The sequence below is a fragment of the Mus pahari genome, chromosome 7, assembly GCF_900095145.1.
Source record: "Mus pahari chromosome 7, PAHARI_EIJ_v1.1, whole genome shotgun sequence".
In the NCBI taxonomy this organism is placed as follows: Eukaryota; Metazoa; Chordata; class Mammalia; order Rodentia; family Muridae; genus Mus; species Mus pahari.
The window spans coordinates 99,710,687-99,727,563 of record NC_034596.1 but is presented as its reverse complement, the minus strand read 5'-3'; the positions used below and the strand labels follow the sequence as shown (position 1 = coordinate 99,727,563).

At 44.9% G+C, this 16,877-nt stretch overlaps 1 protein-coding gene across 1 annotated transcript in view; it reads left to right on the top strand.

The window, feature by feature from the left end:
* Positions 1–65: 65 nt before the first annotated feature.
* Positions 66–16,877, top strand: part of Atg2b (autophagy related 2B) — a 68,584-nt gene continuing 51,772 nt past the window's right edge. The window contains exons 1-4 of the mRNA XM_029540549.1: positions 66–674; positions 11,369–11,531; positions 14,899–15,051; positions 15,805–15,908. Coding sequence (XP_029396409.1) covers positions 513–674; positions 11,369–11,531; positions 14,899–15,051; positions 15,805–15,908 — 582 coding nt within the window. The 5' untranslated portion in view covers positions 66–512. The remainder of the gene's footprint in view (positions 675–11,368; positions 11,532–14,898; positions 15,052–15,804; positions 15,909–16,877) is intronic.

Here is a 16,877-nt window from a genome sequence, read left to right as displayed (position 1 = left end):
TTTCCCCCCCCACCCTTGCCTTCCCAGCCCCGCAATATGGCGTCACTTCCGCTTGTGCCCGTTGCTCGAGTGCGTGCCGGGAGTCTGGGTCTCGCGAACGCGCCAGGAGCGTCTCGAAGGCGGGAGCGCGCCCAGTAGGTGACAACAAATTAGTCGCGCAGCGTCGGAGTTTTGTCTCGCCTCAGCCGCCAGCCCTCTCTGTCTGTCCCTCTGTCTCCGGACCGACGGAGCGCGTTGGAAGCTGCCGGCTTGGGGCGCCCGGTTCTGCTCAGCGCCCAGTCCCCGCCGGGCCTAGTGCGAGCGTCGCGACGCGGGCCATGGGGTTGCCCTGAGGGACGGCGGCGCCGAACCGACATGCAGCGGCCACCGCGAATCTAGACCCCCACCGCGGCTTGGGGACGCCGCCGGGCCGACCCCGAGGCGCTGCCGCTGCCTGGAGCCCAGGTCGGATCCCCGAGTCGCCGCCGCCGCCGCGTGCAGCCCCGGGCTCCCCCGAGCCGCCAGCCCTCACCATGCCTTGGCCATTTTCAGAATCCATCAAGAAGAGGGCCTGTCGCTACCTCCTGCAGAGGTACCTGGGCCACTTCCTGCAGGAGAAGTTGAGCCTGGAGCAGCTGAGCCTGGACTTGTACCAGGGCACCGGGTCCCTTGCTCAGGTCCCCTTGGACAAATGGGTAAGCTGCCGTCGGCCAGCAGGGGTGGGAACTGGCTCTCCCTAGGGCGAGACCTGAGCGATTGTCATCCAGCATCGGGGGCGTTCAGTTCCTCTTTGGGAATTGTTTAGATCCAAATGTGGCCCGGCTCAGGGAAGTGTGTAAAGTGTAGCAAGTTTGCGCTCCTAGATCACGTGCTCCGACTTAAACGGTGTCATGGAGGCACACACGGTGCGAAACAATCGAGTCATTGCTTGGGGGGGGGGGTCTGTAAAGTAGGCCCAGGAAAGGACGTGGTCACCCTTGCCCCTTGGGCTGCGAGTGTCTGCGGTGTTCCGAGGCAAACAAACCCTATCTCTGTGGGTAACGTTAGGAAAAATTAAAGATGAAGAGGAGGTGACAGAAATCCCCAGCTATTTATTTTGGTCTGGATGCTGGTATACTGCGTTTGCCGGATTGCTTGTTTTCATTCACTGAAAGTTAGGCGAAGGCTCCTTTTGCCAGTTTGCCTGCTCTGCTTGAGTGAGGTTGTGAATGGCCCCAGTAGTGCTGTTTAGATTTGCCCTTTTGCTTCACGTGATAGATCGACAAGTCGTAAACGCAAATGTTGCAAAAGCTCAGAAGCCGAAGCCGCAGCGTCAGCCTTTTTTAAAGAACCTGTTTCCTACTAGAGGAACTACCTGAACTTTGAGTATATTCAGTTCGCCAGAAACAGTTGTATTAGCATCAGTGGGTTCAGATGCCTAGTGTTTTACTTAAGGCCTGGGTTTGTCTTTTTCGAAAAGCTTAAATTCTAGAAACTCCTTGGCAACTTGTATTAAGAGGTATGACACAAGGTAATTGTAACGAAACTAGGTGACTTAAACCAGAGAGCACACACAAGTTAGACAGCTCTAGTTTGAGTAACAGAAAGACCTGTCTTATACCAAAATAGTCCTAGGTTTTCACAGTCCACTGAAAGACAGGTATAGTAGTTAACCCAAGTTCAGTTATCATAAAAGGACAGAACAGTCCATGCATGCCAGGTGCTGTATCAGGCTGGGGAGGGCTGCTGTTCTTTCCTATCAGCAAACGGGAGGTGTTTTGTTTTGTTTGAGGCAGGCTTATGTAGTCCTAGCTGCCCAGGCACTTGCTGTGTAGTACAGGGTAGCCTGGAACTCATGACAAAGCTCTTTCCTTAGCCTCTCCAGTACAGTTCGAATGGCTACATTTTTCTTTTCTGTGGCCAAACTGTCTTATTCAGAGGCTGGAAGATGGTTAGGGGCTGAAGAGGTCAAGAGGATCTGACATCCTCAAGGTAGATGTCTTTGGTGTCTCCTCACTGCTGAAAGCTGACTAGGGAGGCTTGAGGGTGGGATGTTGGTGGATGCCTTGTAGGAGGGATTTGGGGTGCAGTGCAGTATGGACATTATAGCAGGTGGATGTTATTATTTGTTTTATAAATGGCATTTAATACTCTGTCCTGTGCCACAGTTACAAGTATTACATCGAGAACCCAAATCAGACACCAAGTGCAGGCTTGCTTTTTTTGTTTGTTTGTTTTTGTTTTTGAGACAGGGTTTCTCTGTGTAGCCCTGGCTGTCCTGAAACTCACACTGTAGACTAGGCTGGCCTCGAACTCAGAAATCCACCTGCCTCTGCCTTCCGAGTGCTGGGATTAAAGGCACAAGCCACCACACCCGGCGCAGGCTTGCTATCTTAGGGAGCATAGTATAAGAGCACACTTGAGAAAACTCTCAGGGACTCTTGAACAGCAGTTTGATTGGCTGTTTTCTTAGGGTTTCTATTCCTGCACAAACATCATGACCAAGAAGCAAGTTGGGGAGGAAAGGGTTTATTCAGCTTACACTTCCATGTTGCTGTTCATCACCAAAGGAAGTCAGGACTGGAACTCAAGCAGTTTAGGAAGCAGGAGCTGATGCAGAGGCCATGGAGGGATGTTTCTTACTGGCTTGCTTCCCCTGGCTTGTTCAGCTTGCTGTCTTATAGAACCCCATACTACCAGCCCAGGGATGGTCCCACCTACAATGGCCCTTCTCACCCTTGATCACTAATTGAGAAAATGCCTTACAGCTGGATCTCATGGAGGCATTTCCTCACTGAAGCTCCCTTTTCTGTGATAACTCCAGCTTGTGTCAAGTTGACACACAAAACCAGCCAGTACAATTGACCCCTTGTCAACTTGACACACAAAAACATCACCATTAAGCCTCAACCCTTACTTTCTTATTGATCCCCAAGATCTAAATACCTTTAAAAGTCCCACAGACTTTACATATTAAAAGTTCAGTCCCTTTAAAATACCCAATATCTTTTAAAATCCAAGTCTTTTTACAATTAAAAGTCTCTTAACTGTGGGCTTCACTATAATACTTTCTTCTTTCAAGAGAGAAAAATATAAGGGCATAGTCACAATCAAAAGCAAAATCAAACTCCAACCATCCTATGTCTGGGAAACACTCAAGACTTTCTGGTCTTCTCCAAGGGCTTGGGTCACTTCTCCAGCCCTGCCCTTTGTAGCACACACCTTGTCTTCTCGGCTCCAGCTGCTGTACTCCACTGCTGCTGCTGTTCTTGGTGGTCATCTCATGGTACTGGCATCTCCAAAACGCTGCTGTCTTCCACTGTAACTTGGCTTCAACACTAGCCTCTTATAGGCTCTCTTCATGGTGCCAAGCCTCAACTCCTTTGCATGAACCCCTTCAGTCCTGAGTCATCAATTGCAACCGAGGCTGCACCCTCACCGATGGCCTTCCATGGCCTCTCACAGTGCCAGGCCTCAGCTGTTCTTCATGATCCCTTCATGCTTTCAAAACCAGTACTACCTGGGTGACTCTTACACATTACCAAGACCTGCAACATGAAGTATAACCGTGGTTATCTCTGGACCACAGCCTCTTTGTGCTCTCAGAAAATACTTCCCAGAAGATGTCACCTCAGTGATGCTGGTCTCTTCTTAATCACCACTAATTTCTTAACTATAGCTATCCACAGCATCAGTAGTCCCAGTAATGCAAATTTTTTGCTTTAGTAGTTCTGGCATCTTATTAATCACAGTNGATTCTTCAGCCTCAGCTAACCAGAACCACAGAATCTTCACAATCAAAATAGCAACAACCCTGATAAGAGTCTTTAATCTTCCTTCTGAAATTTCCCAAGCCGGACCTCTATCTTCTGCACTGTTCTCAACATTATCTTCCAAGCTCCTATACAACATCGAACAGAGCTCTTAACATCTTAACAACAATGGCTCTTCTAGCTCAAAGTTCCAAAGTCCTTCCACAGTCTTCCCCAAAACATGGTCACGTTGTCACAGGAATACCCCACTATGCTGGTATCAATTTGTTTCTATTTCTGAACAAAACATCAAGACCAAGAAGCAGGTTGGAGAGGAAAGGGTTTATTCAGCTTACACTTCCATACTGCTGTTCATCACCAAAGGAAGTCAGGACTAGAATTCAAGCAGGTCAGGAAGCAGGAGCTGATGCAGAGGCCATGGAGGGATGTTTCTTACTGGCTTGCTTCCCCTGGCTTGCTCAGCTTGCTGTCTTATAGAACCCAAGACTACCAGTCCAGGGATGGTCCCACAATGGCCCTTCTCACCCTTGATCACTAATTGAGAAAATGCCTTATAGCTAGATCTCATGGAGGCATTTCCTCAACTGAAACTCCTGTTTCTGTGATAACTCCAGCTTGTGTCAAGTTGACACAAAACCAGCCAGTACAGGTGTTATTCCAGGCTTTTTCATTTGTGTGGTTTTTAGTTCATCCTTACAGGAAATCAGAAATGAGGCTATCTGAGGTTCATGGCTTGACTACAAGTCCCCTGGTAACATGACTTGTGGATAGGCTTAACTGGAAGATTATTTTGTTTTCCTCAAGAGGGCTGTCAGCCCAAGTGATAGCAAAGCTTTCAAAAGCATTTGGTGCTTTACTTTACTGTGCTTATTGATGACTGGGGTAAATCAGAGTGGGAAAAGTGGATGCAGCTGTACACAGGTCAGCTTCGGAACTCAGTTACTTTGGATACTTGATTTTAATGACTTTCAGGACTGAAAGAAAGAACAAAAGACCCTTATAGAGATTCTTACAAGCTAATGGGGACTTAAGTGAATGACATTTCTAGCATTTCAATTATTTTTCTGTAGCTTGATTTTGTTATTTCTTGAGTTCTTTTTCAGCCCCCTAACACTAGATAAGAGAGAAAAAAAGGATAGAGAGGAAAGGAAAGCGATCCCTGAGTAAAGTCAGGGATCAGAAAGGGGGAGACTCCTTTCCTGCTGATTAGGGGTGCTGAGTTCCTTGGGGCAAGTTTGATCTTTATTGTGAGGATATCTAATTTCTTCTTCTTTGCTGTCGGCTAATTAACAAACTGAGACCAACACCAGCCCACCAACACCAGCCCATTCCACCTCTCAGGGACCTAGCATTTATATACTCTGTAGAAAGTTCCCAGCATTCCAAATGTCACACTGTTGGAGAAACTATCTGCAGCTGGCAAAACACACCCCTGCCAGAGCATGAGGCAGATCATAGTTAGCTGCTGTGGACAGTCTGAAGCAGCTCCATATCCTTCACCCGGGATTAGACTAGACTTTTTGTTGCTTTTAGTTTTGGGGATAGGATTTTGCAAGGTAGCCCAGTACTGAACTCAAAAATCCCACTTAGTCTGCTTCTGGAGTTGTGGTGACTATGTTTTCAATAGATATGGTTTTAATCACAAAATCATGGGCCATCAGAAATATTTCCAAATAGTTTAAAAAGATGATACAACTGTCCTTTGAAAAGCAGCTATTTAATTTCGTACTCTCTTTGGAAGTATTCTCCATACTTGAAAAGTCAGATTAAGTATGTTGTATGTTTTTGGAAACTGCCATGTAGCATGCTTCCCTAGCTATTTGGCTGCACAGGGATGGTTGTCACAGTTGGAACTACCACTTTACAAAGGTGGAAGCTGCTTATCAAAACCCTACTCACAAATACCGGCAATAAGGAAACCAGGAAGCTAGAGTTACTGTCACTTTACCAAGATTCCACTGCTTATTATAAAGATAATGTCTGCTGAAGTGTCACTTGCTGAAGTAGGATGCATAGCTGCTGCTCTTTCTGTACCAGTTTGGGGTATAGCCTGAAAGTAGTTGAGTGTCCCTGTGCCTATTAAGTATTAGGACATATTTAAATCTAAACTGTGAAACATTTGACACAGAATATCTGACTGTGTCGTCATCCTCCTATGCCTTACCTGTTGTATTTTGGATAGATACTTCACTTATGAGATCATGGGCTCAGGAAGTGAAAGGGAGATAGAGACAAGGATTTGGAACTGTGCAGCAGTTGGAATGGGCTGCCTTGCAGTTTTATGAGCTCCTGGGTCCTAGAAGTGGGCAAAAAGGGAAAGGGGTTATGTCCTGTGGGAGGATGAACTTTGTGACTCACTTCTTTTCAACTTTTGTCTTATTTTAATTATTCCTTATAGAATGAGGGAATTTTAAAACTTTTTTTCCCTTTAAGCAGTCACACACACATACACACACACACACCCATATACATGCAAGAACATGTCACAGCATGCCTGTGGAGATTAGAGGACAGCTTGCAGGAGTTGGTTCTCTTCCTCCCCCGTGTATGCTTTGGGGCTCCAGCTCAGGTCCCATGCTTGGTGGCAGGAGCCTTTATGTGTCAGTTTTAAATTTTAAATGGAGGCTTTTATTTATAGGCTTAGCATAGTTGTGCATTGTGGCGTGCGTGACTGGCAAGGGCTGGATGGTCTGATAGTGAAGTGGATAGTGAGCCTTTCTCACGAGAACTCACTTTGTTTAGGAAGATCGACAGCATTGAATTATTACCCTGGAGCCTTCTAATTTCACTTCAATAATGTTTTATTACTTTGGTACTTATATTTTATAGGTGTATGTGTGCTTGTAATAAAAATTGACTTCAGTTCAAGAAGCACTAATCTGCAATTATTTCCCCAATGCTAGAGTATATACACTAGAGTATGACTTTCTTTTTTGACTATCAGCATGAAACTCATTGGTGAAAACTGAAAAGAGAATGGCCCTAAACAGGAGAATGTCTTCCAAAGTGCTGCAAGAAGCCAGGTACACTTGCTGAATAGTTGACTCAAGCGACTCCTCTGTCAGCCCTAGAACAATTAAATCTCATGGGAACACTCCCAAGGCGAGGGAAGAGAAAGTCGTCTGAGTCAGTTTGACTGATCAGCTTAAGAATTTTTTTCCTGCTTGTTAAATAAACTTAGAATTTTCATAGGAGTGAATTTTGGAATTTATCATTCAATATACAGAAGGTTTTTGCCAAGTTCAGAGAAGTATATTATATATCTCATACACAGAGACATTGCACTGTAGTTTAGTGAGCCCAGTGTAAATTCTTGAACTATTGACTATAGTTCAGAACTCCTTTTTCCTTTTGATTCTACCCTTCAATACTGTAATGCAGCTTCAAACCACTGTATTTAGGAGGTTAATGTAGCCACAAAAATTTCGGTAAATTTGGTGTATACAGAGAAGCGCTCCATCAAATCCAGTTTCTTACATGGCTTACTGATGTTGACAGCTGTCTGAGGTGCAGAGGCGAAGTCATTGGTTTTGTATACTTGAAAATGCTTTGATGGAGATTAATTGTTCACATAAACAGCAAAACTCATATATTCTCGCCGGGCCTGGTGGCGCAGGCCTTTAATCCCAGCACCCGGGAGGCAGAGGCAGGCGGATTTCTGAGTTCGAGGCCAGCCTGGTCTACCAAGTGAGTTCCAGGACAGCCAGGGCTATACAGAGAAACCCTGTCTCGAAAAAAAAAAAAAAAAAAAAAAAACATATATTCTCGGTGGAAAAATTCAGGGAGTATGAAGCAATCATCCTTAAACTCAGCTTGTCTGCAAATGGAAATAGGGCAGCCAGATTTTAAATTTAAATTATGGAAATACTACATAAATAAGCATTTCTGGGCTTACCTTTTCTATTTTATATGGGGGACTTCATTTTTAGTGTCAGGCATCTATCTGTTAGGGTTTTATTGCTGCGAACAGACACCATGACCAAGGCAACTCTTATAGAGGACAACATTTAATTGGCTGGCTTACAGTTTCAGAGGTTCAGTCCAATATCATCATGGCAGGATCATGGCAGCATCCAGACAGACATGGTGCTGGAGAAGCAGAGGGCTCTGTATCTTGATTTTCGTCTTGTTCTCAGGTAGCTAGCGGAGACTACTTCCACACTGGATGGAGCTTAGCATATATGACCTTGAAGCCCCGCCTCTGTTGTGACATACTTCCCTTAACAAGGCCACACCTCCCTAAAGGTGCTGCTCCCTACCTAGTCAAACCACCACAGCATCTGAAGACTTTCTTTTAAAATGAATATCAAGACTTAGAGCGATTTTTAACATGGAAAATGTAAAGCACAGAAGAGGGAGAGTCTATTACAGGACAGTTATTAGCAGCAGTGGAATAGAAAAGGCTAATTATTCACACCGTCTGTAGAAAGTCAGCCACTGAGCTTCTTCAAGGAGTCTTCAAGGCACTGTCTCTAGTGTACCATGTCTTGAGCTGGTATGACACTGTTTTCACTGTTGGTTCCCAGGCCACTTCCAGCTGTTGCTGCTTTACAACCGCTTGGAACTCAGCATGTTGAAAAACTAATTGTAGTTTTGGGTGTTTGTAATTTGCTATTTCTGTGCCTTCCCTCCCCCCCCCCCCAGACAGGGTGTCTCTATATACCTTGGCTGGCCTGGAACTCATTATGTAAATCAGGCTGACCTTGGACTCACAGATATCCACCTGCTGCCTCTAAATGCGGGCCAGTGGTACTACAGCTTGCTTTAATTTCTTACTAATGACTCTTTATATGCTGCCTATTTTATACTGTGGTAATGATGTTAGGCAAAAGACAAATTCTACTTTTTATCTGAGTTCCAAGCGGTTGTAGAACAGCAACAGCTGGAAGTGTCAAGGCCTGGGAACCGACAGTGGAAACAGTGTTATACTGGCTCAAGACATGGTACATGAGGGACAGTGCCTTGAAGACGAGGTCCTCAGTAGCTGACTTTGTGAATAATTAGTGTGAATAATTAGTGTGGCCCAGTCAGTGGACATTCAGCGTTTGGAATAGATTGGAAAGATGAAAAGGCTGCTCGATACATGGTGTCATGAACCGACTGAGAGTAAAAACTCCCAGTTTTGTACTGTAATCCTGTCCTGTTGTGCACAGTTGTGCACCATTTCTCCATTGGCTTATAATGTCCCATGAAAATGAGTTCTATGTGACAACCAGTGAGACACATCGATGGCTGCACACAGAAAATGCTCTAGTGCACTCCCCAAAGCCAAATTTGCATAAAAAAAACCATGGTCACTGGTGACCCTTACACCTGAAGCATGTGCTCAGCAAACTCATGAGATGCACCCAAAGGTTTGGTGCCTACAGCCAGCGTTGGTCAGCAGCAAGGACCCAGCTCACCGTGATAGTAGCTAGCCACTTGCACATTGTACAACTAATGTGTCAAAAGCTGAGCGCATTGAGCTCGACCACCAGCCTCACAGACTTCTCACATCAGCTGATGGCTACTTCAAGGTTTTTTCAACAACAAACCCAGAGAGAATGCTTCTACAGCTAGTAGGATTCAGGTGACACTCTCCATGAATCCCTCAAATCCTGAGTCAGGGACTAAAACAATATTTATACACAAATAAATATTGTATGTTTGTGGTTTTTGCATGTCATGTTGTACATGTGGGGTTGGAGGACAAGTCATCTCTCTCCTACCAAATGGGTTCCCAGAGATCCAACTCAGTCTTGAGACTTCGTGGCAAGTGCATTAATGTGCCTGAGCCATTGCTAGTCCATCAAAGCATAGATTTTTTTTTTTTAATGTTATAAGAATAAACATTTCGTACTGGAAAAGCAAAATAAGTTAACTGTTAACTGTAATGGTTTCTCTTTTGATTAATAAAGATAGGTTTAGGCCTATTTATAATGATTTAAAATCCCTGATGCAAAATGACAATCCCTCTAATAAACCTACATTTATTTATTTGACTAACTTCTCACTTATTCATTTGTGTATGTGTGCAAGGGCATGCATTCATGTGTACTGTGTGTGCGGGAGGGTGTGGATGTGGACATGAGTGTGCTGTGGCGTGCACACAGAGGTCACAGTACAGTTTGTGGTAGTGAGCTTTCTTTTTGTCCCAGGGACCAAACCCAGATTATCAGGCTTTACCTCCTGGACCTTGCAGTTCCTTTTTGTCAGCCTAATAGAAGGGAAGGGGAGAAGGAGGGAGGAGGAGGCTGGGTCTGAGCAAGACTGGTTGATTGTCCTGAGCTTCCAGGGTGCTATCCGCAGTCAGAGACTGAAGGAGCAGTGGGCTTCAAGGATGAGCGTAGATAACTGCTGGGAGCTGACAGTGTGAGTGCTGACTAACAAACACAGCTGCCCAGAACGTCTGCAGTGTGAAGGGTAGAGAAGCAAAGGCAGATGATGACAGTCATGTGAGTGACATGTCACAGAAGCCACAGGAAATCAGAATGTGAAAAAGTAAGGTAATCCTGGGGACTAGATGAGATGAGAATTTAAGAAAGCTGAGGCCTAGGAGGTGGCTCAGTTGGGAAAGTGCATTAATGAGAGCATGAGGGCCTGAGGTTGGACGCTGAGCACCTCCCAGGAAGCTGCGTACGTGATGTCCCTGTGGAGCTGCACAGAAGTGCGTTCCTAGAGCTGCCAGGCCAGATAGTCCAGCACAGTTACTGAGGCCTACATACAGTGAGAGACCGTGTGTCACTGTGGAAAGTGACTGAGGACAATGGGGACATCCGACATTGACCTCTGCACTAGATGCACACACACACACACACACACACACACAAAATGGGCACATGTATCATGTTTACCAGTGGGAACATAGCACAAGTATTTTGAGCATTTACCCTACCCCACCCATTAAATAATAATAATAAATAAATGTAAACTTATTAGTTTAAACATTTATTAAAAATCATTGTTGCTGCTGGTGTGGTGGCACACAGTTTTAATCCCAGCACTTCGGAGTCAGATGCAGGTGGAACTCTGTGAGTTCAAGGCCAGCCTGGTCTACAGAGCTAGTTCTAGGACAGCTAAGGCTACACAGAGAAACCCTGTCTTGGAAAACAAAACAAAAACCTGTCGTTGCTTCTAAATCCTTGGCAAGTCTTTAGGGTTCAGACAGACCTGAGGAAAGCTCTTTGTATTAGTCAGGGTTCTCTAGAGGTCAAGAACTGATAGAATGACTCTACATGGAAAGGGAGGGGGGTTTACCAGAGTGGCTTACAGTCCATCAGTGGCTGTCTACTAATGGAAAGTCCGAGAAGTCAGTAGTTGTTCAGTCCACGACGCAGGATAGCTCAGCTGTTCGTAAGAACACAGAGATATCCCTGAGCACAGGTTTTCCCCGCATGTGTACCCAGGTCTCTGGAGATCAGAAGATGGTTACAGATGGTTGTGAGCAGTCATGTAGGCACTAGGAATCAAACCCAGGGTCCTCCGGAACAGCAGCCAGTGCTTGTAATCACTGAGCCTTTTTCTCCAGCCCAGCCTTCCCTTACATTGCCAGTGCTCAGCACCTCTGTGGGCAGCTTCATTCACATCATTGAAAAAAATTGACATTCTGTGTTTCTATTTGTCTGATTTCAAAATGAATCTGGTTTTGTTCTCTCTAGTGTCTCAATGAAATCCTCGAGTCAGCAGACGCACCGTTAGAAGTCACCGAAGGATTTATTCAGTCCATTTCCCTGTCTGTCCCATGGGGCTCCTTGCTGCAGGACAACTGTGCCCTGGAAGTGAGAGGACTGGAGATGGTCTTCCGGCCTCGACCGAGAGTAGGTAGGTGTTTCCTGGTGCTCGATAACCCAGCCGTAAGCAAGCGAGCATTGGATTGATGACTTTGAACTGGGTCTGTGAGACTTTTCAGTTGATAGGATTCAGCACTGTAGGATGGATGTCAGTGTGCCTATAGAACGGTTTCCTCCAAAGTCATGCTTCAGAACATTAATGTATACATAATATGTGCTTATTTATTTCTAGTTATCTGAAGTGACTTCTCTCTTTTTGGGGGGGGAGGGGGGAGTTGGGTGGGGGTATGGGTGGTTCTAGACAGGGTTTCTCTGTATAGCCCTGGCTGTCCTGGAACTCACTCTGTAGACCAGGCTGGCCTCGAACTCAGAAATCCGCCTGCCTCCGCCTCCCGAGTGCTGGGATTAAAGGCGTGTGCCACCACTGCCCAGCTGTGACTTCTCTTTTAAAGATTAAAAATATTGAGTTTCCAAATGAGAAAAACTATTCAAAGATTCATGGAGAAATGTTGGGAGGGCATAGGATTAGATATTTTTTTAAGTCAAAATTAAAATTTTTGTTATTTTAATTATATGTATGTAGGGAGGGGCTTGGGTATATGTACACATGACCTCTGTGGAGGTCAGTAGCATCAGATCCCCCTAGAACTAGAGTTACAAGCAGTTGTGAGCTGTGTGATGTAGGTGTTGGGGACAGAACTCAGGTCCTCTGTAAGAGTAGTACAGCTCTTAACTCTCCAGCCTCCAGAACTGGGTTTGACTTCCATTGGTAAAATCTAAAACAACTGTGGTGTTGAAGAATAATGATTGCTAGTAATTATAGCACTAAATTTGTGACTTACCACATCCATGTCGATAATAGTTATGTAAGCTGGGCTTGGATAAGGTGATGTGCTCTCAACCGTAGAAGGGAACACAGAGAAATGGGTAGAAATGGTAACTCTAGATAAATGCTGTGTACATATGCATAAGTTACAATCCAAAGTATTTCCTGAAAAACAAAAATTTAAATGATGCTTCGTAGAACTATAGTGATCTGTTTTGTTGATGTGTTTATTTTGAGGCTGTCTCACAGTGCAGCTCAGGCTGAACTTGAACTCACTGTAGCTCAGGCTGGCCTTGAAACCATGATCTTCCTGCCTTAGCCTCATGAGTGTTGGAATTGTAGCAGTTTTCCACCACAACTGGAAAAATCTGCTATTTAATTGTATGTATGTGTGTTGTGTGCGTGTGTTCATGAACATTGAAGCCAGAGAACATCCTCTGGTATTGTTCCTAATACTCTGTTTACCTTATGTTTTTTTTTTTTTTTTTTCCTTTCAAGACAGGGTTTCTCTGTGTAGCCCTGGCTGTCCTGGAACTCACTTTGTAGACCAGGCTGGCCTCAAACTCAGAAATCCAGCGCCTCCCAAGTGCTGGGATTAAAAGTGTGCGCCACCACCGCCTGGCTACCTTATGTTTTTGAGACAGGGTCTGATAGAGTCTGGACTCAATTAGGCTGGCTGGCCGGCCAGAGAGTCCCATTATCATATTGTATCTAGCCAGGTTTGGTAACACTGATTCCTGATCCCTGCTCTCAAGAGGCTGAGGCAGAATGATTGCAAATTTGAAGCCAACCTTCAAATAGATAGTAAGATTCTATCTTGGTGCTGGAGAGATGGCTCAGGGGTTAAGAGCACTGACTGTTCTTCTAGGGGTCCTGAGTTCAATTCCCAGCAACCACATGGTGGCTCACAACCATCTGCGGTGGGATCTGATGCCCTCTTCTGGTGTGTCTGAAGAGAGCAATGGTGTATTCATATACATAAAATAAATAAATCTTTAAAAAAAGGATTTTTATCTCAAACAAAGCAAAACTCCCCCCAAACAAGAACAAAAATGATCACCATCACCACCACCATCACTATTGCTATTATTTTGAGTCAGGATTCCCTGGCTGTCCTGGAACTCAGTATGTAACGAGGCTGGCCTTGTACTCACAGCGGTCCTACAGCCTCTGCCTGCCTAGTTCAGATATTAAAGGCCTGTGCCTCCAGTCCTGGCTCTGATTCTATCTTTCAACCATGGTGGGCAAATATATCTCCCTTTGGGAAGTTGAGCCTTGAAGTATTTCCTCTTTAAATTGGCCCATTAAAAAGGCTTTTAAGTTCTGTTGTGGAAGGGCAGCAGTTGCAGTAATGTGTCAGTTTGTTCTGAGAAATGTAAGGAGGCATGGATTTCCTCAGCAGGCCAGGTCTGGGAAGGGTTCTCAGGGTTCCTGTGTGCAGTCCCTCTGAGGACAGTCTGGTTCACCTGCGTTTATACTGACTCTGCAGCTGCTGTCACCTGCTCCTTCTGCTGGACCCTATCCTCCTGCAGATGGAAGATTAGGCTTTCCTCAGTCTTACAGTATTTCTTGGTGACACCTCCCTGCTCATTCTTGTCAGCCATCTCTCTTTTTTTTTTTTTTTTAAGACTTATTTATTTATTATATGTAAGTACACTGTAGCTGTCTTCAGACACACCAGAAGAGGGCATCAGATCTTATTACGGATGGTTGTGAGCCACCATGTGGTTGCTGGGATTTGAACTCCGGACCATCGGAAGAGCAGTCGGGTGCTCTTACCCACTGAGCCATCTCACCAGCCCTCTTTTTTTTTTTTTTTTTTAATAAAAGATTTATTTATTTATTATATGTAAGTACACTGTAGCTGTCTTCAGACACACCAGAAGAGGGCATCAGATCTTATTACGGATGGTTGTGAGCCACCATGTGGTTGCTGGGATTTGAACTCAGGACCTTTGGAAGAGCAGTCAGGTGCTCTTGCCTGCTGAGCCATCTCACCAGCCCCCTTGTCAGCCATCTCTTACCTCTCCTAATGCGGATAAACTGTCTTGAGTGCATACTTAGAAATGAGTTCCCAGCTTTACAGTTGCTTAGCAGACCTCAGCTTGCAGGCCACCTTAGTCTGCCACCGTTTTCCTTAGTCAGATCTTATTAAAACACAGCCACGTTGTTCAGGTTACTTTCTGTAGCTGCTTGAGCACTCTGAGAAAGAGCTGGGCAAGTGTGACAGAACACATAGCTCATAAAGCCAAATAAATACCCACTGCCTGACTCTTTACACAGGACGCGGTGTTGCCTGGAGCATGTTGCAGTGTATGAGTGACTATACCTACTAGGTTTTTGTAGAGTCAATAAAAATAAAACTTGATAAAAATAAAACTTGAAATAAGAATATGTTACAGACTTTTCCCCTGTATTTTTGTTATAAGGTAATACTTAATGTCCTATGTAATTTCTAGAATATTCTTACGGGTACCTTCATAATGTTGACAGTCTACCATGACTATAGTATTTTAAGCAGTGATGTGTATAGACCTTTGAGAAACTATCTAGGCGTATTTGTACTCTGCAGCGACTGGGTCCGAGCCTATGTGCTGGTCAAGCTTCATGACCAGTAGCATGCAGCTGGCAAAGGAGTGTCTTAGCCAGAGACTGACAGACGAGCAAGGAGAGGCATCCCAGCCTTTCGAAGGACTGGAAAAGTTTGCAGAGACCATCGAGACAGGTTTGCACTATGAGCATCTTCACAGCCCAGGTTTTATGTGGTGGTTTGGGGCCTAAGATCCATTCTGTTGTAGGGATTTTTAAAAGAATTACTGTTCTCTGGGGCTAGAGAGATGGGTCAGTGGTCAAGAACATTGGTTGCTCTTCCAGAGAACAGACTCAATTCTCAGCACCCACATGGCAGATCATAACAGCCTGTAACTCCAGTTTCAGAGGATCTGATACCTTCATAAAAACATACATGGAGGGAAACACCAATACATACGAAATAAAAATAAATCAATTATTTTAAAAGAGAATTACTTTTTCACTTGAGAACCGAGGCTGTTTTAAACATTTCATTCAGTGTGATTGTATGCTTTGATTCGCGGGGTTCTCCTTCTTTAGTTAATTATGCCTGTGGGAGGATCAGGCTAGAGATCAGCCTTGTCCCAAGTGTCTGTTGTGATGGAACTTGGGGATGTGCGTATGGGCCACAGTTTGTTTTGCACAATACAAGCTCTGGGTCCTTAAAAGGAAACAATCTGCCCTTTTATTTTCTTATCAGACCAGCAATTATTTCTTTCCTGAGAGGGGATGGTGATGTTTCAGTGATCAGCACTTGCTGAGAGTAATGGCAGCCCAGCAGTAAAGGGGAGGGAGGGTAGGGGGGGGGGGGGGGGGGGGGGGGGGGGGNGGGGGGGGGTGGGGTCTTACTTGGTGTACATATGGTGTACATGTGGTTTTATCATTGACACTTGCTTGTTTGCTCTAGTCCTAAGAAGAGTGAAAGTCACTTTTATAGATACTGTTTTAAGAATTGAACATGTGCCAGAAAATTCTAAAACTGGAGCTGCACTTGAAATCCGAGTAGACAGGTAAGATGATTTTTATATCTGAAAACTCACGACCTCACTCTGACTCTGACATTACACTTGAGGTCGCTGGAGGCTAAGGCGATGCTAAATTAATGTATTGCATAATTTCAGAGCCCAGCGCTGCTCTCTAAAGTATGCTCTCATCCCATACAGAACTGTAAGCCCCAGCTAGGATGTTGTCATATCCAGGGCTATGTGGAGCTTGCCTAAGCAGTTCTCTTAGTTAACTTGAGTGCCGCCATGGTGACGCTCTTTGACAGAGTCTGTGCTTTCCATGTGTGCACAGTAGTTAGGTGCGTCTCAGTAGTGTGCAAGACTCCATGCCATGGTGCTTGGCTTGGGTACTTCTTTAGTGAGAAAGGATGATGGTGCTGTTTCTTTTGAAAATTTTGTGAGGATTATTTTAAGGTTAAATATCCGACGATGATTTACTTAAGTCAAGCATGTTGCCTCTTACAGGAGCTCTGACAGTGTTGTAGTAGTAACTGTTCAACTCTGGCCATGTTATATGGCCTCCTCACAGAACAGTACATTGAGGGGCACTGGAGACATGGCTCAGTGTCTGAGAGCATTTGCTGCTCTTCCAGAGGACCTGTGTTCAAATCCCAGCACTCACGTAGACCAGTTCACAATAGCCTCTAACTCTAGCTCCAGGAGATCCAGTATTCTCTTATGTCCTTGGGGGGCACCTGCACATATATATGTAACATATACTCACACCCATATACCTATACACATTATATAGATATATACCTATATACATAAAAATGAAAAAATGCATATTGAATATCAAAGATGCTTTAAGATATCCAGCTGCCACCAGGCGTGGTGGCGCACGCCTTTAATCCCAGCACTCGGGAGGCAGAGGCAAGCGGATTTCTGAGTTCGAGGCCAGCCTGGTCTACAAAGTGAGTTCCAGGACAGCCAGGGCTACACAGAGAAACCCTGTCTCGAAAAACCAAAAAAAAAC